This window comes from Schistocerca americana, chromosome 5 (assembly GCF_021461395.2).
Source record: "Schistocerca americana isolate TAMUIC-IGC-003095 chromosome 5, iqSchAmer2.1, whole genome shotgun sequence".
Classification (NCBI taxonomy): Eukaryota; Metazoa; Arthropoda; class Insecta; order Orthoptera; family Acrididae; genus Schistocerca; species Schistocerca americana.
The window spans coordinates 181,619,186-181,644,700 of record NC_060123.1 but is presented as its reverse complement, the minus strand read 5'-3'; the positions used below and the strand labels follow the sequence as shown (position 1 = coordinate 181,644,700).

Here is a 25,515-nt window from a genome sequence, read left to right as displayed (position 1 = left end):
AAGTTTGAGTAGATTGTAAATTGTGGTCTGGAAAATTATTTGACTAGTAAGTGGATAAAAGACACCCCCCCCCCCCCCCCTCATGGTTTAATAATGAAATTCGGTGGATGCTGAGGAAGCAGAGGCCATTGCACTGTCAGTTCAAAAGGGAATGTACAAATGAAAACAAGGGGAGATTAGTAGAGATTCATGCGTCTGCGAAAAGATCTATGCGAGAATCCCAGTTCGATTTTACAAAGAGTATTCTATGGCATTGGCCCCTTACCTAGCTTGCATTTATCATGACTCTCTCACCCAGCACAAAGTCCGAAGCAAATGGAAAAAAGTGCAGGTGACTCCAGTGTATAAGAAGAATAAAAGAATGGACCCACATAATTAGACCAATACCCCTAACTTATGTTTGCTGCAGAATCCTTGAACATATACTCAGTTTGAATCTAATAAAACTGAGTAACTTATGTCCGTGAATCACCATCATTTTAGAAAGCATTGTTCGTGTGAAATTCAGCTTGCCCTTTTCTCACATGATATACTGTGAACAGTGAGTGAAGGGCAACAGGCACAATCCCTATTTCTAGATTCCCGGAAAGGCATGGTGCCTCATTGCAGGCTATTAAGGAAGGTACTAGCATATGGAGTAAGTTCATACAGATACATGAGTGGCTAGAAGACTTCTCAAATAATAGAACCCAGTATGCTGTCCTGGACGGCGGGTGTTCGTCAGGGACAAGGGTACCGTCAGGAGTGTCCCCAAGTAAGTGTGATAGGACCACTGTCGTTCTCCATATACATAAATGATTTGGCAAACAGGGTAGGCAGGAATCTACAGTTGTGTGCTGATGATGCTGTAGTGTACAGTAAGGTGTCAAAGTTGAGAGACTGTGGAAGATACAAGACGATTTGGACAAAATTTCCAGTCGGTGTGATGAATGGCAGCTAGCCCTAAAGGTGGAAAAATGTAAGTTAATGCACATGAGTAGGAAGAATAAGCCTTTAAAGTTCAGATACAGTATTACTAGTGTGCAGCTTCACACATTCAAGTTGTTTAAATATCTGGTCATAATGTTGCAAAGCAATATGAGGTGGAACGAGCATGTGAAAACTGTGGTTGGGAAGGCAAATGGTTGACACGGTTTATTGGGAGAATTTTAGGAAAGAGTGGTTCACCTGTAAAAAAGACCACATATAGGATGACCTGTTCTTTAGTACTGCTTGAGTATTTGGGATCCGTACCATGTCAAATTGAAGGAAGACATTGAGGAAATTCAGAGACAGGCTGCTAGATTTGTTACCGGAACATTCAAACAACACATAAGTTTCATGGTGATTCTTCGGGAACTGAAATGGGAGTCCCTGGATGGAAGGTGACTTTGTTTTAAAAAAAACACTGTTGAGAAAAATGAGAGAACAGTCATTTGAAGCGGACTGCCACCCGAGTCTTCTGATGCTAACATAAATTATGTGTTAGGACTGTGAAGGTAAGAGACAAGAAATTACAGCTCATACAGTGTCATACAGACAGTTGTTTTTCCATCACTCTATTTGCAAGTGGAACAAGAAAGGAAATGACAAGTAGTGGTACGGGGTACCCTCCGCCACACATCGTACGGTGGCTTGTGGATTATCGATGTAGATATAGAAAGGGTGACTGAGAATTTTGAAATTAACATCCTAGTTCATGGAAACTTGAATGAGTATGCCCAAATTGTGATACAAATAAACACCTCCAAAATCACTACAGACCATCTCTGATGTAAACTATATGTAACCTCCACACCCTGTGGGTTAAACACTTAGTTGGCCTGTTGGTTCACTCGATGCCTTGTTTCATTTGAAAAGAGGCAAAATCACAACTCGTTGGACCTCACTATATGCTTCTGTCAGCTATTGTCCAGTTTCTGTGCTGTTTGGTCCTTTGAACATTCAGAGCTTTATTTGGTGCTGTGAGAAATGGTGTTTTTCAAGGTAGCTTTAAATGTCCATTCCAGTGCAGTTCCATTTGCAATGTTCATTCGGAAACTGGTTTAGGTGGACCTGCATTCACCGACAGCAGCAATTCCTGTGGGTTTTGAAAACTATTGTCACTGGAAAGCTGAGAGCCTTTTCAGTAGTCCATGCAGTCAGAACAGTTCCTTCACTGGTCTTATGCCATGTTATGTGGCCAAGTGGTACACAATCCCTCATAGACACATTGAACAGTCTGTGTTAATACACCAAAAACTCTGACAACTTAATTTGTGATGTAGTTGTGGGCACATTCAGATGTGGTAGCTCCTTTCTGCCATATTATCACGTCTCCATGTTGATAGATTCCATACAACTGACTGCTCCTTGCACATCACTTTAGTGGCTTGACTTTTCATCAGTGACGAAGGGCCACATAACAGCCTGATACCAAAGCAGTTACAATCGGTCAGCACGGGAACATGAGAGTGTGGCAGAAAGGAGGTATTGTGTTTGGATGTAGCCATGACCACGCCATGAGTGAAGTTTCTGTAAGTCCGTCTAAATATAGGATGGTTGCTGGACCTCAGATGTTCAGCACAAAATGTCAAATCGAAAACAACTTCAGCTGTCAATATTTCCAATTTTATTATACTGTTACTACCAGTTTAGGCATTACGCTAAACTATCTTCAGGCCTTCTTACCAATGTGTAGGAAGAATCCCACCTCTTGTACAATCTAAATAGGGGCCAGCATACGGTCAGTGGTATTCTGTAGACAATTTTTAACAATGCGACCCCTTGAATCATTACTTGCAGACTCTGCAACCGATAGTCAAAGGGTACTGCATTGTTAAAAGAAGTCTTACCAGGCCTTGTAACAATGCTAACACGAACAACACTAATGTACTCTGGTGGCCATTCTACCTGTCGCTGAGAATGGCATCTCCTTCATTTATGTACCTTGCGATCGTGTGTATGTGCACAAAGTTACGTTGACATCTGACCACGTCTTGTGGGTGCTTCACTTTTTTTTTTTTTTTTTTCCCACTCAGTGTGTATAAGAAGGATAAACAGTTTAAGGCGATTATTGGGTTACTGGGACGTAGACAAGATAGTAAAATTTTCAAAGCTTTTGGGTGATGTCCTCCTTCAGGTTAATTGATACAAAATATGCAAACACATACCCCTGTGAAATTACTTTGATCTGGCTGACAACATTGTACCAACACTGCAGAATGTAGTTGGAATGAGGAGGGAATTGATGTGGGGGAAGAGGTTCAAGGAGTGGTCTAAGAATTTGAATGAGCATTGCAGGTTACACTAGACTTCAGGGATGAGAACACAGTGGGAGAGCTTGTAAGTGGAAGAGTCAGGTAGACAGCAGAAACCCTCACTCAGGTGATCACTGAGGATTGTCATAACCCTGCCCAAATATGCAAACTCCATAAATTGAACCATCCAGGCTGCCCCATTGTACCTGGGTACTGTGCTCCTATGGAAAGGGTCCTTGCTCTTCTTGACCAACACCTGTATGCCATTGCCTGCAGCATGGTCCATCCTATCCACGCCACAAACCATTTCTTCACTGTCACTCAACATCACCGTACCATTACCACCTGGATCTCTTCTTCACATCTCCGTGTATATGAGGCGTGCTTTTTTTTAAGTAAGCACCATTTTGAAATAACAATAGAAAAAACTGACTTTTTGCGACAATTTTGTTTTTATGTGGAAGTCTGAGCTTTAATCCACTTTTATACAAAATTACATTTGCTGTTTATAACAAGTTTTTGTCATGGTAGCAATAATACCAGTAATGATTGAATGTGCTTTTTTAAAAATTAACTGCAATGAGCAGAGGGGAGGCCCAATGCACTTTTCAAATTGTTGATGTGTAAACATTATTGAAAGTTAAACAATAATTTCATTATAAAAAAAGGAAGGAAAAAAGAAAATAAATTAACAGTTTCTTTACTGCTAGTAAGCCACATTTATTTTATTAAATGGCAGAATCTCCAAATATCTTTAATTTCATCTTATCTTTATCAAATTGTACTTGTTCCTCATTAAATTGCTCATTGTTTTGATGTTTTTGCAATTTATTGAACTGTATGTCCCTGTTGCATTTCCTCAAACATCCATTGCCTTATTAACCTGTCCCATCCAAATTTTTCCTTCTTGTCTGTTTTATTTTCTCCTTCTTCCTGTCATTTTCATGAAGGGTCCATTTGTTCCCCCCCCCCCCCCCCCCCCCCCTCCACCCTCCGCAATCCTCTCTTCCCATTTTTGCATGCTGCACTTCCCATTTCCATACCTAACACTTCTGTTGTGCATATGGGCTGTGTTGTCTTCTCGTACAATAGTAATAATAACCACATCCAAACAGAACTGAAGCACCTTGCAGTGCAAGCGGTCTATTTATATGACCCATACTTTCACCCAACTCCACATTTTCGCATGACTTGTATCAAACGTCAATTTTTGTCATGTGCTAGTATTCCTATGATGAAACAATAATTAATTGTTGCTCTTTCTTAATATGCTTAAGAAAGAAGTTATACAATTTGAGAGATTGAATAACCTGATACATGCTCAGTGTGCTGTATTTGCAGCTAAATTTTTATGTATACATTAAATTGTCCCTTTTTAGCAGTTTTTGTCTTGTACCTGTTTATAACAAAAATACCTTTTGTAATTACGCTATTTTATTAATGTGTAAATCTCTTACATTTTAGACCTCTGAAGAAACATTTGTGAATGACATTAAGCATCTCCTGCTACCATTCCTGGAACGTTGTGAGAAGCAGTCAGAAGGGATGAAGATGAAGTTGTTAGGAGAATATCTTGTTGATATTAGCTCAGACAATCTTAAGTTACCTTACAAGTTATTTGAGTATTTGTTAATGGAACCAAATAGTGTGATAACAGCTGACACAGAGGAAATAATAAATCTGGGTTTCACATGCATATATGCTTCTCCAGATCCTGATCAGTTGGATATTGCAGAGGGTATCACTACACTCATTTCCAAACAGCCTCTGGGGTAAGTCTGTGTACAAATGAACAGTCAGTACAAGTTATTTTGTTACTAGTAATTATCGCTATAGATGAGTAAGCTGACAAAATAGTGTTTACTTGCATGCCATTATTATAATCTACCTTTATTTTAATCACCAGTGTAAAAACAATCACCTTAAAAATAGGATTACAAGTATCCTTTCAGAAAACTGAGATCATGAAACACCTGTGTGTAAGTAAAGTCACAATAAACAGTCAAAAAATTAAGATAGTTCTACAGTTTAATATCTTGTAGATATCAACAAGCATAACTTAAGTGTTAAAGAAACAAGGGTAAATACAACCAACAAAATGAATAAACTAAATTTATAAACTGGTCAATGTATAATAAGAAATGCTTGTCAGTAAACACTAAGACTCAGCATTAGAAAAATAACTCTCTCTGAAGCCACATATGCTTTCAAAATGTTGTTCCAAATAAAATGTTTAAGAAGAGCTGATTAGCTTCTCAAAACTGAAAGAAGAGTCATCAGGACTTACATGAATAAATAAATAAAAAAAAAAAATTGTAGGAGAACCCTTCCCAATGAACGATCATGAGATTGATCCAGTTGCCAGAACAATAAAGAAGAAAAGATCTCTCATTTTTTTCAAATCTTGCAACTGCAAGGAAATGGGATTTAAAAACTTACAATGAGAAATTTTAGAAAGAATACAGGAGGACAGTGGATTCGAGAAATTCAGCTAAATCTTAAAACTGCGTGACTCCAGATAGCAGATGCTGGGAACAAAATTAAAACTAATGCTCTACTTAAGAAACAGTTACTAGTCATGCCAGATAGATATTTAAATACATTGCACATTATAATAATCCATCAACCCTACTGGATAGCCACGTGTGTTAAAGAGCCATATCCAGGACAAGATGGTGTGCCAGCCCTGTATCATATCTGCCTGTTGGATTAATGACAAGGGTTGGTGTGCCACCCAGCCATGTTGTGGTTGTTAGGTGTTTCCGCACATTCCACTGAACCAGTACAGGACTAGTACCTAAGTCCCACCTCAGTTACATGACCTGCAAACATTTAGAAAACCTTCTCTCATGGCCACATGAGTAACACTACACACAAACAGTCCCCCTGCAGGTCCGGGAGTTAGAATAGACCCAAGGTATTCCTGCCTGTCATAAGAGACAACTAAAAGGAGTCTTCCACTTTTCGGCCTAATCAGTTATGGTCCCCTTTCTTGGGTTTGACCTACACATATTTCTAAATTATCCGAAGTGCTGGCCATTTGGGGAAGGATGCCGTACGTGGTACGCCATGTATCCAATGTGCAATTAGACCTTCAGCATCTCATATTGTCCCAGATCTGCAACTCCACCTGCAATCCAGTTATATGAACAAGGACGCCTTACAGGGTGCATCGTCTGCTTTCATAGTCTGCTTTCATAGTCTGCTCCCTTTTTCTGCCTCCATGACAATATTGGATTTCTTGGCATCCAAAATCCAGCACAGTAGACAGTCCATTGTGGTGGGGCCTTCATGACCCATTTGGTGGTAGCCCCTTGACAACACTGGGATCGCTTTGCTGATGCCTGAGCTGCAAACTCCCCACGTGTGCCAAAGACTAGATGCCAGTCTTCTTGGGGCAACGGGGCTCCCGGCAATGGCAATCACACCAGGTGGATTTGCTGTTGCTGTGTAGCACCTGTGGGGAGAGCCACTGAGTGTGGGTGGCACAGGGCAGATGACCTGCATTGAAGTGGACAAGTCATCTTTTGGTGGGGATCGAATGGCCTCAGCAGTCTCCAAAAAAGGAAAAGTCGAATTAATTGCTGAAAAATGTGGCCCCAAATCGATCCCCTCCCTAGCCACACCATTGGAGGAATGTAGAACTCTGGAAAAGAGAGAGCCCTATTTGCCAAAGTGTTTAGTCTGCAGGAGAATGGATGGGGACTCCTTTCTGGTTCTAAAGCTTCAATTTTTTGTCGAATACCTGGAGGACAAGTTTGGGGAAGCGGCTGCACTGTCAAAAATAAGAAATGGGGCAGTCCTCATTCAGACGCCCAGTCCCGGGTGTTGCTCACCTGTGACCAGCTGTGTCATATTCCTGTTTCTGTCACCCCCCACAAAAGTCTCAATATGGTCCACATGATTATTTTCCATTTCGACCTTCTCTTGCAATATGACGGTGAGCTCGGCACCAATTTTGAACAGTGGGGGGTGTCCACATCATCCGGCACATCTATAGGGGACCCAAAGACAATAGGGCTGCTACCGGTGGATTCATCTTGGCCCTTGAGGGTGATTCATTGCCCAAAAATGTCAAGGTGGTGATGGTATACTGCTGTGACATAAAGCCATACATCCCTCCCCCTATGTGGTGCTTCAAGTGCTGGAAATTCATGCACATGTCTTCCTGCTGCCATTCCGGCACCCCATGTCGAGATTGTGGATGTCTGCTGCATCCCAATACTCCATGTGTGCCTCCTACCACTTGTGTCAACTGTGGGGAGCACACCACTCCCCCTGCTCGCCAGACTGCACAGTACTCCAAAAGGAGTGGAAAATTATGGAGTAAAAGACCTTGGCCTGGCTAATTTACCAAGAGACTAGAAGTAATTTTGAATGGTTGCATCCCATTTGCTTGACATCTACATGTGCTACAGCTACATCAAGATCACCCTCACATGTGACAGCAGTTCAGACACCTCTGCCTTGTACAGTGGGCCCCCAGACTGCCCAGATACATCTGCCTCCTTGGTGGTTGTGGGCACCTATTCTTCCGTTGCTCCGAAAGCACCTACTTTGGGAGCAATCCCCCCCCCCCCCCTCGAAACGCCAGGGACATTGGTCCTCTCCCCAGAGCCGGAGAGGCCACAGCCTCCTCTGGCTCCTCTCGCACGGATGGGGTCCCTAGGGACTCTTCCCTAATGCCAAAGTGGACACTCTCCAGTGGCTGAAGGAGCAACAAGCTGCTGGATGAACGTCTTCATGATCTTCCTGTGGGCCTGTAGCAACTTTGGAGAAGACCTAAAGTCCCTAAAGAGAAGCGAGAGAGCAAGCAGATGAAGTAGTAGACTGCTAAGAAATGAGGCCCACCGGTGGCCCCAACACCACCACTCCCTACCAGTTCTGCATCGGAGAATGAGGTGGAGATTTTAGCATCCCTCGAGGACCTGGATCTTGCTGATGCCCCCCCAGAATGGAAATTGATACAAATACTCAACCAGTGGCAACAGGTGATGCTGGTGCATAAACTGCCTCCTTGGTCACTTAATACCTTCCCTGATTACAGAAAGCATCATCCTCCAGTGGAACTGCGGCGGTTTTTTCTCCCACCTGGCTGAGTTACGACAAATCTTAAGTGTTACACCTGCTTTTTGCGTAACCGTTCAGGAAACTTGGTTTCCTGCATTGCAGGCCCCAGTAAGACCCCACCGTTCATGGATTTCAGCGGTATTTCAAAAACTCTCCTGACTGTGGCAGATTGTCAGGAGAAGTTTGTATCTATGTCCTTAACTCTGTCTATAGTGAACATGTACCCATTCATACACCTTTAGAAGCTGTGGCTGTCAGGGTGAGGTCGATGCAGGAAATCTGTAACATCTACCTCCCTCCATATGGTGAAGTGCCAGCCCATGTATTGGGTGCATTAATTTCCCAGTTTCCCCACCTTTTCTGCTTCTTGTTGATTTTAATGCCCATAATCCTTTGTGGGCTGGAACCAAGGTTACTGGCTGTAGTAAAGATGTCGAGGACTACTAACTTAATTCAACCTTTGCCTCCTAAATACAGGTGCCCCCACTCATTTTGGTATGGCACATGGCACATACCCTGCCATTGATCTCTTGGGTTGTAGTCCCGGCCTTCTCCCACCTATCCACTGAAGAGCTCATGATGACTTGTGTGGTAGTAATCACCTTGCACTGTTCCTGTCCTTACCCCAGCATCACTCATCCGGACGCTTGCTGAGATAGGATCTTACCAAGGCTGACTGGGACACTTCCACCTTCGCTACCACTGTTGAATGGTAACATCGATCAGGTGATCCTCAGAAATGCTGTTACCATTCTTGCCGCAGCTGTATTGACAATCCCTTGTTCATAAGCTGCCCTCGGCAGAGGTCATTGCCTTGGTGGTCGCCGGACATTGCTGCGGCCATTAGAAACCGTAGGCGGGCCCTCCAATGTCATAAGCACCACCCGTCTCTGGGGAACCTCATTGCTTTCAAATGGCTCCGTGCCCAGGTCTGTCTATTCATCAAACAACGGAAACAGGAGTGTTGGGAGTGACATGTCTTCACCATTGGGTCACAAACCTCTCCTACCTGGATTGGGATAAAACTCCAACTAATTTATGCCTATCAGTTCGCTTCAGGTGTACCTGGAATTTCCACACATGGAGCTGTATCTGCCGATCCAGACATAATTGCAGAGCATCTTGCGTTATGCTTGCATCTCTGCATCTGAGAATTACTGCCCTGCCTTTCGTCTTCTCAAACAGCGGGTGGAACACCACCACATATCTTTTGCTGCATGCCACCCTGAGCCATATAGTGCTCCCTTCAGTGAGTTGGAATTTCTCTGTGCCCTTGCCTACTGTCCTGACACATCCACAGGCTCAGACCGCATCCATTCCCAAATGATTAAACATCTGTCAGCGGATTACCAGCGCCACCTCCTTGCCATCTTCAACCGTATCTGGAACGAGGGCAAATTCCATTCGCACTGGCGGGGAAAGTATCATTGTTCCAGTGCTAAAACCCTGTAAGAACCTGCTATATGTGGATAGCTATCATCCTATTAGCCTCACCAACATCCCGTGCAAGCTGCTTGGACATATGGGGTGAGCCAGTGGTTGTGTTGGCTCCTTGAGTATTGGGGCCCTCTGGCTCCGTCCCAGGGCAGTTTTCGCCGAGGGCACTCCCCTATCAGCAACTTGGTCCACCTGGAGCCTGCCATTAGATTGGCCTCTTCTCAGTGACACCACCTTATTGCCATAATTTTTGACCTGACAATAGCCAATGATACCCTTTGGGGAAACCAAATCCTCACTGTTCTGCATGAGTGGGATCTCCGGGTCCATTACCGATTTCTATACTGAACTTCTCATCACCCCGCGCTTTCAGGGTTTGAATTGGTGCTTCCTGCATATACAAGAGAATGGGGTCCCGCATGTCTCTATCCTGTGTGTCCCACCCTTTTTAACTGCCATTAATGCTCTTGCCCTAGCAGTAGGGTCCTCAGTATATCCCCTTCTATAGGCTGACGACTTTTGTGTTTCCTTCTGCTTCTTGGTGTGGCTGAACGCTGGCCGCAGGAAGCCATGTGTAAGGTGCAGTCATGGGCCCTCACTCATGGCTTTGTCTTCGGCCGCCAAGATTTGTGTCATCCGGAACTTTACCTTGATGATCAACTACTTTCTGTAGTGAAGACTTGCTGCTTTTTGGGACTGGTCTTCGATGTCCACATAACTTGGCTTCCCATCTTCATCAGCGTAAGGAAAAGTGCTGCTGGCATCTTAATGTTTTTCGATCCTTGAGCCACATGGACTGGGCTGCTGATTGCCCTACTCTGCTGCAGCTGTGCGAAGCCCTCATACAGTCCCACATTCACTATGGGAGCCTGGTGTATGGTTCAGCATCACTCTCCGTGCTGCGTCTGCTGACCCTATCCGCCACTGTGCAGTTCGGCTTGCGTCGGGAGCTTTCCGAGGAAGCCCATTGAACAGCCTCCCCATGGAAGCCGGTGCTGCAACTCCTGCTTGCAAATTACACTGCCCACATTCGTAGTACACCTTGCCATCCAAATTACCATCTCCTTTTCCTAACGTGGCGATAAATCTTCCGCAGTGGCAGCCCAGAACAGGGAATCCCCTTGCAGTCCATGTCCAGTTGCTTCTTACTGAACTCGATGCTTTCCCTCAACCATCTTTCCTGAGCGTCCACTTACGTACACCTCCATTGTCCATGCATTGGCCACAATTCATCTGCACCTATCGCAAGGCCCAAAAGGCTCAGTTCCACCTGAGTCCCTCCGCTGGGAATTTTTCGCTATTATCAGGGAGTTCCAGGGCTCAGAAATAGTCTACACCGATGGATCAGTGGTCAACACTCTTGTTGGCTTTGCTTGTCCTCATGTTTGGTATACTGAACAGTGCTCCGTGCCAGAAGGCTGCAGTATTTTCACTGCAGAGTTAGTAGCCTTCTATCGCGCCCTTGAGCATATTAGCTGCTGCGTCGGTGAGTCCTTCGTCATCTATAGTGACTCCTTAAGCAACCTCCAAGCTCTGGACCAATGCTTCCCTTGCCATCCTTTGGTAATGACCATCCAGCAGTCTGTTTATGCCCTCGGCCACTGTGGATATTCAGTGACCTTCATTTGGACCGCAGTACATGTCAGGATCCTGGGCAATGAGTTTACTGACAGCCTGGCCAAAAAAAGGCTACTGGTAAACCAACTTTGGATATCGGCCTGCCAGAGACTAATCTCTAATTGGTTTTCTGCTATAAAGTTTTTGCGATCTGGGATACTGAATGGCCACCCTCAGTACACCAACTAAACTACATGTTATGAAGGAGGCCATCCATGTGAGCCACTCGCAGGGACTCTGTTGTCCTTTGCCAGCTCCACATCAGCCAAAATTGGCCAACACATAGTCACCTCCTCCATTGCAGGGTCACACCTCGGTGTCGCTGTGGCTCCCATATGACTGTCATCTACATCTTGATGGACTGTCCAATTTTAGCCACTCTGTGGCAGACTTTTAACTTTCCCACCATGCTGTCAATCATGTTGGGAAACAACACCTCAATGGCTGATGATGTTTTAAGTTTTATTCATGTGGGGGAGGGGGGTGGGGTTATCACACGATCTAAGTTTGGGCATATGGCCCTCTCTCCCAGGTCTCCACCCACCCTCCATTTTAACTCTTCCTCACTGTTTCTTTGCTGTTTGTTCACCTTGGTATTTATCGTTTGCTGTGTGTGTCCCTTTAGTCTTGTCTTTCCAGCTTGAGATTTTATAGGGTTGCAGGGTGGCTAGCTCATCCTTTTTCTATTTTTGCAATCAGGCAGCCCAGCCCAGGCCATCTGCCGTATTATTTTAATACCTTCCATTACTTTTAGTACCTTCCATTACCTTTTACTTTTACTATACATTTTCCCTGTCTGTTAGCTTCTATAGTTTTGTCTTTCAGTGTGATTCGACATTAGTTTTGCTCCTTTTACTTTCTCTGATTCCTTTTTGAACTGTTTTTAACTCGAGATCTGTTTGAATGAGGAAAGAGGGATTCATGAACCTGTAGTTTGGTCCCTTTACTTCCCAACCCAACCATTCAACCAACACACAAAAGTTGAGGACACAAATTCCGTCCAGGTGGTAATGGGGTGATGAAGGATGAACATCTGACCACCCTTTGAATTAACCATGCCAAATCTGTTCGTAATCAATCTGACACTGCACCAGTGTGGGGCAAAAGCACAAGAAAAGGAAGATTATAATTATCCACCTGCCCTAAATCCTTGTTTATGATGCTACAGAGAATATTTTGATATAACAATAGTTACTATTATCAATTATTCAGGTATTGTTCAAAGTGATGGAAAATGATTTATGATTTTCAACTAGAGCAAATATTTATTCATTGAAAGCAATACATGTGCATTTCTGATGATCATCAGCCAAGGGAAAGAACAGAGATGTAATGAGAATGGGAATATGAATTAAAAATGCCTGTAATGGCGTTCTGTAATTTCTCATAGTGCAATGAGGAAGAGGGAAGGATGAGAGAGTTTAAATTTCACGTGCATAGAGCATCTGCATTGTTATGTGATTGATGTCAAGGATCAGAAACATTGCAGATATTGAAAACTAGACATGATATATTACAATGCCTTAATAGGGACAGACTTTATTAGGTAAACAAGTCTTTCACCATTCTGATTTTACTCACTTCAGTACTGATTGGGTGTTTACATAATGTTGTTTCTCTTTGGGTGTGCCAAGTTGAATTTTATATTTTCTGCAGGTTAATTTGTGTGTCCATATTTGGTTGACAAAGGAAGGTAGGTGTAGGATTATAATGGAAGATAGAGTTGATTTTCATTTTTCTTACATACATTATACAAATCATTTTGGTTTTCTTCCACAATAGAAAGAGTAGCTAAGTAATACATGAAACTGATCAAAGTAACACAGTTATGGCTTTGTTTGTAAACCTCTGAACAGTGATGGAAATAAGCTTCTCGTGATTCCCCATGAACAAGACAAAAGAATCATGCAGAAGGTGCAACATAAGTGATGCACAGAACAACTGACATAAGTGGTACAAAGAAAAAGAACCGTGAGAGTGAATTAGTGCTGCTCCATGTGTGTATATAGGCGTGAGTCGCTGGTAGAAGGTAACAGCAGAGATCATGCCGTGTGCACATTTCCTACAAGTGGCTTCTAGTGGCTGGCCTGTGCTGGTACAGTTGGAGATTTATTTAAGTACACTCACATGGCAAGGCTACACTCAGCGCACTCATACACACTAGTAGCAGGATACAGCTATGTACACACTATTCTACATACATACAGAGTTTGTTCAGTGCATATGTGCTAGTATAAAGTAGTTCATGTGTTTAAGGTTCAATTACCGGTAAGCTGTTTTTGTTCTGCAGATCAGTAGGGAAAAAGAGACATTGTACTTGTAATTCAACCTGAAATATGGATTTGTTCTATTAAGACGTAATGGAAGAAATCATAAAAATAGTTCAAATGAGGTGGTTACATATCTAATTTTTTATATTACAAGTAAAATGTCCAGTTACGTACATGCACCTGCCAAACATTGCTAGAAGCACTTCTTTAAGTCTTGATGTAGTTTCTGGAAAGATAATAATGAAATTTTTTGAATGCCCAGATCACTGTGAGAGCAGGGTGCTCTTTCACAGTCTGATAATATGACTCACAAATGCTAAAGTGCAAATTGCAGGCATACGTCTATATTCTGCACTTGGAATAGACAAGCATTGATGCTTATTGAGGAAGCATTAGTCGCAATACAAAATTCAGTTGACATGTCTGGGTGGTAAAGCATATTACAGGTCATTAAAGCTTCTTTGATTTTATCATGGGCTGTTTAGCAATCTGACCAGTACCAAGTAACTTTTCCTAATAAATTCAGCATAGGTTCACAATTTAATATCTGGTTAGGCACAAATCATCTTAAACTGTGCCTAACTCGATAAAGGCATTCAATTGCCTCTTCATTCAAAGGGTTGGAAAGTTCTTTAGTTCTTCATTACATTGATTTTATCATCATCCAGATGAATTCCATGGGGGGTGATTGTATGTCCTAAGAACTTGATACCCTTGTGCCCAAATTTTGACTTTTGGAGGTTGGCAGTTTTGCCAGCCTCTAGGAATTTACTTAACAGTGTTTTAATAAGATCAGTGTGGTCTTTCCGTGTTTGTGTTGCTATCAGTAGGTAATCTACAAACTTGGTTACCCTATCAAGTATGTCTGGGCCAAGAATGGAGTCTGGTGTGGCTACGAATACACCCAAATGTCATTTAGGATGAAAGGCAATGCCTTAAACTGGTAAATTCTACCTGTGTAGATAAAGAAAGTGTACTGTTTTGACTCCTGGATAAAGGTTTTTGCCAGTAGGAGGAGCAGAGATCTATACTGGATGAGGTACTTGACTCCATAAAATTTTGATATTTGTTCCTTGATGTTCTCAAGTCGGGCCCAAATGTGTACAGTATTTTATTAACGCCTCTGGCATCAACAACTACTTGAATACTTCCTCCACGCTTTATTGCAGCTATAGTTGGAATCGTGAACAATGAAGGTTGGGTTAAGGCTTGTTCTGCACACCTACGTCACGCATTCTCTGACAGCCAGTGAGCGTTCAGTAGTGTTCCAAACACTCTGTTCTGAATGCCGTAGCTAATATGAGCATTAAACATGATTTTAGCAAATGGTTTAGTGAATTTTTATTCCATTTGTAGTGAATTGTCATCGCTGGCTGTGGATGTAAGTGATGCATACGCATAAGCATGGGAGAGATGTAATTTGCAGGATGTACGCTTTCTTCAAGCAGAATGTGTGCACGTGCTTATACCACAACTGTCGCTTGGAACAATCAACAATGCAATCCTCATCCATGCCTTGACATGCGTGAACTGCCATCGTTCGTATATCAGACTATAGTAGTGAGCTGCAGTATGGACTCATAGAGGGTTCAGTTATATTCCACTCCAACAATATTAGTGTTTCCCTAGTGGCAGCAGTTCCTGTAGCACAGAGAACAGATTAGGCCATATTGGAGAAAGTTTAATGAGGGATGACGCTGAGGTGACACTAATACCGCAATTTTACACTAGAGCTCTCTCTTTAAAGACTTGTGAATACCTTAACAAAATACTTGTTAAGTCGGAGCTATAATATTGCATAAATATGCAGACGCCTGTATTTTATTAACTACTTGTTGCTTAATACAGGTAATAGCACTTATCTCAGATTTCTGTTTGTGCAGTTAATCTTGCTGCTTATTAGCTTCCTTAACACCACTCCCAGACAAAATGTTAATACTGGTATTCTTTTCCCGGAGAAACTCCATACTTAAAATACAGTCCACAAACAAAGAATTATCTACCACAAGTGTGCATGAAATTGCAATATTCTGTAGTCTAACCAGTATGTGGTCCTGCCACTTTGCATTGTGAGACCTGGTACCAATCACTCCCAGTATCTTGCATTTGCTGATAGGCAAGGTTGGTACATCCATACCCTCATATTCTTTTAAACAAGTCAGTGAAGATTATATTGACTGCAACACATTTGTCAAGTATTAGTGTTGTCACTATATTGCCTACTTTGAAATATAGACACATCTTGATTGCACAGTTTTTTATTAAGCATTGTGTTTCAAAATTTCATCATCGTAATGAAGTTGTGGAATAAAGTGTGCAAGAAAATTAATGATAGTAATATGTGCTTAATAACACAAGTATGCATCTTAATAGTTGACATACAGAAATTTCAGTTAGTATTATATTTACATTTAAATCAAAATTTAGTAAAAAGCTCATGAAAGTGAGCACTTAGACTGAACATAATACAGAACTCATCTCATATAGTTATATTTGACAGTGCTGTTGTGTATTCAAAGAGAACTAGTGCCAGATTGACTGTGGCAATTGAGCTATCAATGAAGTAAACAAAGTCTGGTGCTAGCATTAACCATAGAAATTAAGTCAAAGAGTAAGTTTGCTAACAACTGTACATTGCAGTTAACTACATGTCAGAACGTAGTGAACAACTTGACAGAGACACATTTGTGCTACTTTTATGGAGAAGATACTCACATTGACAGCATGAAATGTGCAGCATTGGGTATCATCATCAGCAATGTTGGAGTTCATGGTGTGGGTTCCTGTAGTCATGTCCTAGTTCATGAACCACGGGCAACGTATGAGTGGCCAAGTAAGTGGTCCCGACAGTCAGGATACTAGTTACTTTGGAATAAGGCTGAGCATCTCGGACATATTCTGAGTTGTGGTCACCTTTGTGCTCATACGGCAAAGACTACCAAATCCACCGGTTAGTCCCTCAACCGTTAGGGGTAAAACTCAATGGGACTCGGGGCAAGTAGGCTAGCAACCTGCTTCCCCGGTACTTTAAATATGATGCTGGCAACAATCAGAGCAAAACGCCTCGGACCTTTGGAGGTGACAGAGTCCCACTTCTAACTGACAAACCAGGGACTCCTAAGATACGACTCGGCAAACAAATGGTAATGAGATGGGGAGCTTTTAATATCAATGGGGGCTACTCTGGGAAGAAGGTAGAGCTGGCAGAGGCTGCAAGTAAGATGGGGCTGGATGTTTTAGCTGTTAGTTACATTCGGGTAAGGTGTGAGAAAGAAGAGGAAGTGCGAGAATACAAGGTCTACCTGTCAGGAGTCAAAGCAGGAATAGCACAATGGGGTGTAGGGCTTTACATCAGGAAAGAAATGGAACCCAGCGTAGTTGCAATAAGGTATGTAAACGAACGACTGATGTGGATAGATTTGACAGTGTCTTGCAAGAAAATTAGGATTGTGCCAGTATATTCGCATTGTGAAGGGACAGATCAAGATAAGATGGATAGTTTTTATGATGCACTCAGTGATGTAGTTGTTAGAGTAAAGGACAAGGACAGTGTTCTGCTCATGGGTGATTTTAATGCCAGGATTGGAAATCGAACAGAAGGGTATGAAAAGGTTATGGGTAAATTTGGAGAGGATATGGAGGCCAACAGGAACGGGAAACAACTCTTGGATTTCTGTGCCAGTATGGGATTAGTAATCACAAACTCCTTTTTTAAACATAAGAACATTCACCGGTATACTTGGGAAGGCAGGGGAACCAGATCTGTCATTGACTATATAATAACAGATCAGGAATTCAGGAAGTCTGTGAGGGACACACGTGTACTCAGGGGATTCTTTGATGGCACTGATCATTATTTAATCTGCAGTGAGATTGGTATTGTGAGACCGAAAGTGCAGGAGGTCAGGTCCATATGTAGGAGGATAAGAGTGGAGAAACTTCAGGATAAGGAAATCAGGCACAAGTACATAACAATGATCTCAGAAAGGTACCAGTTAGTTGAATGTAGTCAATTACAGTCATTTGAAAAGGAATGGGCAAGGTACAGGGACACAGTACTAGAAGTGGCTAAATAATGTCTTGGAACAGTAGTGTGTAAAGGTAGGATGAATAAAACAGCTTGGTGGAACGACACAGTCAAGGCAGCCTGTAAAAGGAAAAAGAAGGCGTATCAAAAATGGCTACTTACTAGAACTCAGGTAGACAGAGAAAGTTATGTTGAAGAAAGAAACAAAGCCAAACAGATAATTGCAGCATCCAAGAAGAAATCTTGGGAAGACTTTGGAAACACGTTGGAGACTTTGGGTCAAGCTGCTGGAAAACCATTCTGGAGTGTAATTAGCAGTCTTCGAAAGGGAGGTAAGAAGGAAATGACAAGTATTTTGGAGAGGTCGGGAAAACTACTTGTGAATCCTGTGGATTCCTTGGGCAGATGGAGGGAATATTTTGAAGAGTTGCTCAATGTAGGTGAAAATACGATCAGTAATGTTTCAGATTTCGATGTACAATGGGATAGGAATGAGGATGGAAATAGGATCACATTTGAGGAAGTGGTGAAAATGGTCAATAGATTGCAGTGCAATAAAGCAGCTGGGGTGGATGAAATTAAGTCGGAACTCATCAAATACAGTGGAATGTCAGGTCTTAAATGGCTACGCAGGATAATTGAAATGGCCTGGGAGTCGGGACAGGTTCCATCAGACTGGACAAAAGCAGTAATCACACCAATCTTTAAACATGGAAACAGGAAAGATTGTAACAACTACAGAGGTATCTCTTTAATCAGCGTTGTGGGTAAAATCTTCTCAGGTATTGTTGAAAGGAAAGTGCGAGTATTAGTTGAGGACCAATTGGATGAAAATCAGTGTGGGTTTAGTCCTCTTAGAGGTTGTCAGGACCAGATCTTTAGCTTATGGCAAATAATGGAGAAGTGTTATGAATGGAACAGGGAATTGTATCTATGCTTTATAGATCTAGAAAAGGCATATGACCGGGTTCCTAGGAGGAAGTTATTGTCTGTTCTACGAGATTATGGAATAGGAGGCAAACTTTTGCAAGCAATTAAAGGTCTTTACATGGATAGTCAGGCAGCAGTTAGAGTTGACGGTAAATTGAGTTCATGGTTCAGAGTAGTTTCAGGGGTATGACAAGGCTGCAACCTGTCTCCACTGTTGTTCATATTATATATGGATCATATGTTGAAAACAATAGACTGGCTGGGTGAGATTAAGATGTGTGAACACAAAATAAGCAGTCTTGCATACGCTGATGACTTAGTTGTGATGGCAGATTCGATTGAAAGTTTGCAAAGTAATATTTCAGAGCTAGATCAGAAATGTAAGGACTATGGTATGAAGATTAGCATCTCCAAAACGGAAGTAATGTCAGTGGGAAAGAGATATAAACGGATTGAGTGCCAAATAGGAGGAACAAAGTTAGAACAGGTGGACAGTTTCAAGTACTTAGGATGCATATTCTCACAGGATGGCAACATAATGAAAGAACTGGAAGCGAGGTGTAGCAAAGCTAATGCAGTGAGTGCTCAGCTACGATCTACTCTCTTCTGCAAGAAGGAAGTCAGTACCAAGACTAAGTTATCTGTGCACCGTTCAATCTTTCGACCAACTTTGTTGTATGGGAGCGAAAGCTGGGTGGATTCAGGGTACCTTATCAATAAGGTTGAGGTAAGGGATATGAAAGTAGCTAGGATGATTGCAGGTACTAGTAGATGGGAACAATGGCAGGAGGGTGACCACAATGAGGAAATCAAAGAAAAACTGGGAGTGAACTCTATAGATGTAGCAGTCAGGGCGAACAGGCTTAGATGGTGGGGTCATGTTACACGCATGGGAGAAGCAAGGTTACCCAAGAGACTCATGGGTTCAGCAGTAGAGGGTAGGAGGAGTCGGGGCAGACCAAGGAGAAGGTACCTGGATTCGGTTAAGAATGATTTTGAAGTAATAGGCTTAACATCAGAAGAGGCACCAATGTTAGCACGGAATAGGGGATCATGGAGGAATTTTATAAAGGGGACTATGCTCCAGACTGAATGCTGAAAGGTATAATCAGTCTTAAATGATGATGATGATGATGATGATGATGATGATGATGATGATGATCAGCAATGTTAGTCAGTAATCAAAACAGAAGACATATTTGCAACCCATAAATGGTATGGTTCAATATAAACAGAAAACAGATGTAGATCAGAACTAAAATACAAGTTATGAAAGAGTAAGTTTACAACCATCAATGAAGAAAATGTTATGTGTCAGCAAATGTAGTCATATTACCATAGTCTAACAAGAAAGAGGTCACATACAATATAACAATTTAGATAAGCCTAGATGAATATGGAAATGGAGAACTGTGTCTAACAAAATAAGCTTGTTGAAATGGTAACAAAACCCAAACATTCTACTTTGATAAGGTTAATCACAATGTAATGTACATCTAATATAATTAAATTCAACATAAGAAATTAAATTTACTACGCCCATAATGCTGAACCCATGGTGAGGAAATACATGCGTATTGTGATAAAACTGTAAAGTGAGTCAAATGAATAACACAAAGTACTAATGTTGGCAAAATGCAAAGTACCAATGCACTACACAGCACCTTTAATTAAAGGTGCGAGGCAGGTACATTGTGGTAGCAGCCTGCGAGAACAGTGGCTCCATCTGTTGGAGTGGAGTGAATCTACATAGAAAGGCTGGCAATGTAGCCACGTCAGATTGGCCCATGAAAAACAGTGGCACCATCTAAGAGGGTGGAAGATAATCGTGTGCATATGGCTATAATGGTTGCACCATATACAGCTCATGAATTGTATATGATTATGGCTATTGTACCAATCTTAGATCAGTTGGGTCAAATCTGAGATACATTTTGTATAGTGTCTTCAAATAAATCTAAGAACCAGTTCCTACTGAAAAAATTCTGGTCATTAAATAACTAATGCAACTGACAGATCGTATGTGTACATATTTCGAATTCTTCCGAAATATCTAACAGATGACTATGAGGGACAATGTGCAAAACCTCAGCTCCTTCAGCTGTCGGCAGCAAGTCGTGCTAGTTTTCAAATGCTATCCCAGAGCACTGGCATTAGAGGGATATGAATGCTCTCTGTATCTAGTAATGAAATCTTTCCCCGTCTTACCAATATAGAAATTACTGCAATCACCACATTGTTTTTTATATACACATGGTTTAGTAAAATATTTCTCTGTTTCAGTCCTACAGCATGTGTAAGTTACCTCTCATTTTAAATGAAGCATTGACATTAGCCTTTTTCAAAACTGTTGCTGGCTTGTCACAGTGTGAATCACTGTATGTTAGACTAACAAAACAACTTTATTTATCCTCTTTTTTGACTACTTTGAATTTCTTCTTCTACATAGATTAAAACAGTTTACAAATAAAATGAGCGTTATACCATGTTTGCTACCCTGCTTGAGCAATTGTCTGGAATTCCTTACACCATGCATCCTGATTTATATCTATCCTCAAAATTCTGCAGTGAAAATACACCCATTTGTAGGTGTTTGGATGACATGAATCTTTATCAGTTACATCATCAGTGCAAATGGATTTTTTGAAATACTCTGAAAATAAGATTATTGTCTTTCCTAGAAATAGAGAGATCTAAATAATTTAATGAATTGTTCACTTCCTCTTCAAAAATGAATTTATATTAGGGTGCAAGGAACTGAAATGGGCGCATAAATTAGAAATGTCTTCATCACATCCTTCATATAATAATAATATGTGAACTACATAATGATCATATGATTTAGCTTTTGCTACAAATTCTGAATGTGATTCAAAAAACGTGCATTCCAAATGATTGACAAAAATCTCTGCCAGGGTACCAGTAAGTGAACTACCCAGAGCTAAGCCATTTGGGTGAGAGTAGAATTTGTAATTGAAGGTAAAGGCATTGAAAGACAAGAACAGTTATAGTAATTCAATTAATTCCACATCATCATGAGGGGAAAGCATGTTATGGGTCACTAAATTCTTTGTAATTATATCAAGAGCTTCATTAATTGGTATACATGAGTACAGATTAACAATATCCAGTGAAGTTAAATGGGTACCATCCCGGTACTTCAACGATTTTTGTTTTGTTCATTAATTCATAGGAATATTTATACAAAACGTATTTGGAAAAGTAGAAGCTTTAATGTTTTGTTTAAAAATCTGTTAAGTTTAAAATTAGTGCTGGAACAATTATTAACAGTTGACTTTGGAGGCCTGATTCCTAACATAATCTAACTGTAATAATTGTGAAAAGAAAGATACAATGGCACTAATGCTATGAACAACTGCCACTAATAGTTTAATTGTGTACACTGTTTTTACTGAGAGGCTCTTACTTTGTGTAATAGCAACATTTTCCATTAAAGTACACTCCTGGAAATTGAAATAAGAACACCGTGAATTCATTGTCCCAGGAAGGGGAAACTTTATTGACACATTCCTGGGGTCAGATACATCACATGATCACACTGACAGAACCACAGGCACATAGACACAGGCAACAGAGCATGCACAATGTCGGCACTAGTATAGTGTATATCCACCTTTCGCAGCAATGCAGGCTGCTATTCTCCCATGGAGACGATCGTAGAGATGCTGGATGTAGTCCTGTGGAACGGCTTGCCATGCCATTTCCACCTGGCGCCTCAGTTGGACCAGCGTTCGTGCTGGACGTGCAGACCGCGTGAGACGACGCTTCATCCAGTCCCAAACATGCTCAATGGGGGAAGATCCGGAGATCTTGCTGGCCAGGGTAGTTGACTTACACCTTCTAGAGCACGTTGGGTGGCACGGGATACATGCGGACGTGCATTGTCCTGTTGGAACAGCAAGTTCCCTTGCCGGTCTAGGAATGGTAGAACGATGGGTTCGATGACGGTTTGGATGTACCGTGCACTATTCAGTGTCCCCTCGACGATCACCAGTGGTGTACGGCCAGTGTAGGAGATCGCTCCCCACACCATGATGCCGGGTGTTGGCCCTGTGTGCCTCGGTCGTATGCAGTCCTGATGGTGGTGCTCACCTGCATGGCGCCCACCTGCATGGCGCCAAACACGCATACGACCATCATTGGCACCAAGGCAGAAGCGACTCTCATCGCTGAAGACGACACGTCTCCATTCGTCCCTCCATTCACGCCTGTCGCGACACCACTGGAGGCAGGCTGCACGATGTTGGGGCGTGAGCGGAAGACGGCCTAACGGTGTGCGGGACCGTAGCCCAGCTTCATGGAGACGGTTGCAAATGGTCCTCGCCGATACCCCAGGAGTAACAGTGTCCCTAATTTGCTGGGAAGTGGCGGTGCGGTCCCCTACGGCACTGCGTAGGATCCTAAGGTCTTGGCGTGCATCCGTGCGTCGCTGCGGTCCGGTCCCAGGTCGACGGGCACGTGCACCTTCCGCCGACCACTGGCGACAACATCGATGTACTGTGGAGACCTCACGCCCCACGTGTTGAGCAATTCGGCGGTACGTCCACCCGGCCTCCCGCATGCCCACTATACGCCCTCGCTCAAAGTCCGTCAACTGCACATACGGTTCACGTCCACGCTGTCGCGGCATGCTACCAGTGTTAAAGACTGCGATGGAGCTCTGTATGCCACGGCAAACTGGCTGACACTGACGGCGGCGGTGCACAAATGCTGCGCAGCTAGCGCCATTTGACGGCCAACACCGCGGTTCCTGGTGTGTCCGCTGTGCCGTGCGTGTGATCATTGCTTGTACAGCCCTCTCGCAGTGTCCGGAGCAAGTATGGTGGGTCTGACACACCGGTGTCAATGTGTTCTTTTTTCCATTTCCAGGAGTGTACTTCTGTGTTAGGCTGATTAATACTCGTCTTAATATTTCCTGCTGTGGCATTTTTATGGACTGCTTTGAATTAAAACCATTCAGATAACTAATTCTACTGGAACTTGAGATTATTACAGTTGATTATCCCATGTCACTTTCAAGGGTTTTTTATTCTTTTATTTTAGAAATGGTGTCTGATTGTTTGAACTTGTTCATTATCTTGTTCAGGCTTACACAAAGCATTTAATCTGTGATATCCACACACATTTAAATACATGAGTGAAGTGGTATAATATTCTTCCAAGCATGTACAATACTTCATAAATGATTTTATAAATATTAAATGTCTTCATTTTAGGTCTCTTAATGATCTTTTTCCTAAGATTCGAGATAAATTGCACGAGTTGCAACGTCAGCTGGCATCTGCTAAGATCCTCCGTAATAATGGAATTCCTAAAGCGGTATCCTACATACGAGATATTGCTAATAATGGTCCTGCTGTGAAGCAGTTGCTTAGCAGGTTGGCAAGATCACTTGCAAAGAGGTGAGTGAATAAGGAATATAAATTGCGTTTTGGTGCAGCAGGATAGAGACTATGCTTCCTCTTATAGTTTGATATCACCATTTTGGAAAATTTGCTTGTATTTAGAGAACAACTTTAAGATTTTTTTGAATTTTTGTTAGTAAATTGTATAGTCCTTACTTGCATTTAATTTACAAAACATGTTACCGAGGAACTCTGAAGCAAAATTTAACTTATAACAACTAATTCAACATGAGCAAGTGAATGATGCTCTTTCAGGCTGGTCGATGTTTGTGGTTGTGTAGATAATTATTCTTCTTACCAGAATAAAATCTTTTGAAACCTCCTTGATTTCACTAGTTTGCTTTATCTGTGTCAAATTTGTGTGAGTTTTTAAATATCGTGCATGCAATTCCCATACTTGACAAAACATTCAAGTAATAATATGATGTATTACATAAAGACCGAGCGAGGTGGCGCAGTGGTTAGACACTGGACTCGCATTCGGGAGGACGACGGTTCAATCCTGCGTCTGGCCATCCTGATTTAGGTTTTCCGTGATTTCCCTAAATCGCTCCAGGCAAATGCCGGGATGGTTCCTTTCAAAGGGCACGGCCGACTTCCTTCCCTTTCCTTCCCTAATCCGATGAGACCGATGACCTCGCTGTCTGGTCTCCTTCCCCAAACCAACCAACCAACTATTACATAAAGATAAGCTTTTAATTCTTGGTAATATAATCCATGAGAAGGTGTATTTTAATGTGTACTGTAATATAATGGAAAATAATGGCTCATTCAGTTCTATAATTAACCTTTTCCATCAGGTGCACTGTTCTTGCCATATTTCCTCAGATGTTGTCCTTCCATCTTATTATGGACGTTCCTCTTTTTGTGATTCTGTCAGCTTTTCTGGAATGTCATACAGACAGCAGTCTTTTTTCATGACATAGTGTCATCATGCTCTGCTCAATGAAGCCCTCCCATCTTCATTACTTGGACAATGTTATGAAGTTTGTACAGTGTCTTAAAACTCATGTTTCCTAACCCTCTGTTCTAGGAAGTGGTCATCCTTAACATACCACGAGGTAAAATTTCTGATTCAAGGTGCACTTGCACCAGATACCTTGGAATACCATCCCGACAATACACATGCAGGACCCCTCTCCTCTCTCCCCCCTCTTCCTTCCCTTTGCCCTCCTCTCTCCATCCCTCTCTGCCACTCCTCTCCCTCCCTCCCTCCCTCTCTGCCACTCCTCTCCCTCCCTCCCTCCCTCCCTCTCTGCCCCACCTCTCTCTCCTCCCTCTCTGCCACTCCTCTCCCTCCCTCCCTCTCTGCCCCTCCTCACCCTCCCTCCCTCTCTGCCCCTCCTCTCCCTCCCTCCCTCTCTGCCCCTCCTCTCCCTCCCACCCTCCTCTGCCCCCCTCCTCTCCCTCCCTCCCTCTCTGCCCCTCCTCTCCCTCCCTCCCTCTCTGCCCCTCCTCTCCCTCCCGCCTCTCTGCCCCTCCTCTCTCTCCCTCCCTCCCTCCCCTCTCTGCCCCTCCTC

The 25,515-nt window shown here is 42.5% G+C and overlaps 1 protein-coding gene across 2 annotated transcripts in view; it reads left to right on the top strand.

The window, feature by feature from the left end:
- Positions 1–25,515, top strand: part of LOC124615599 (neuroblastoma-amplified sequence-like) — a 414,306-nt gene that overhangs the window by 113,135 nt on the left and 275,656 nt on the right. For both annotated transcript variants that reach the window (XM_047143590.1, XM_047143589.1), the window contains exons 19-20: positions 4,683–4,990; positions 23,807–23,992. In XM_047143590.1, coding sequence (XP_046999546.1) covers positions 4,683–4,990; positions 23,807–23,992 — 494 coding nt within the window. The remainder of the gene's footprint in view (positions 1–4,682; positions 4,991–23,806; positions 23,993–25,515) is intronic.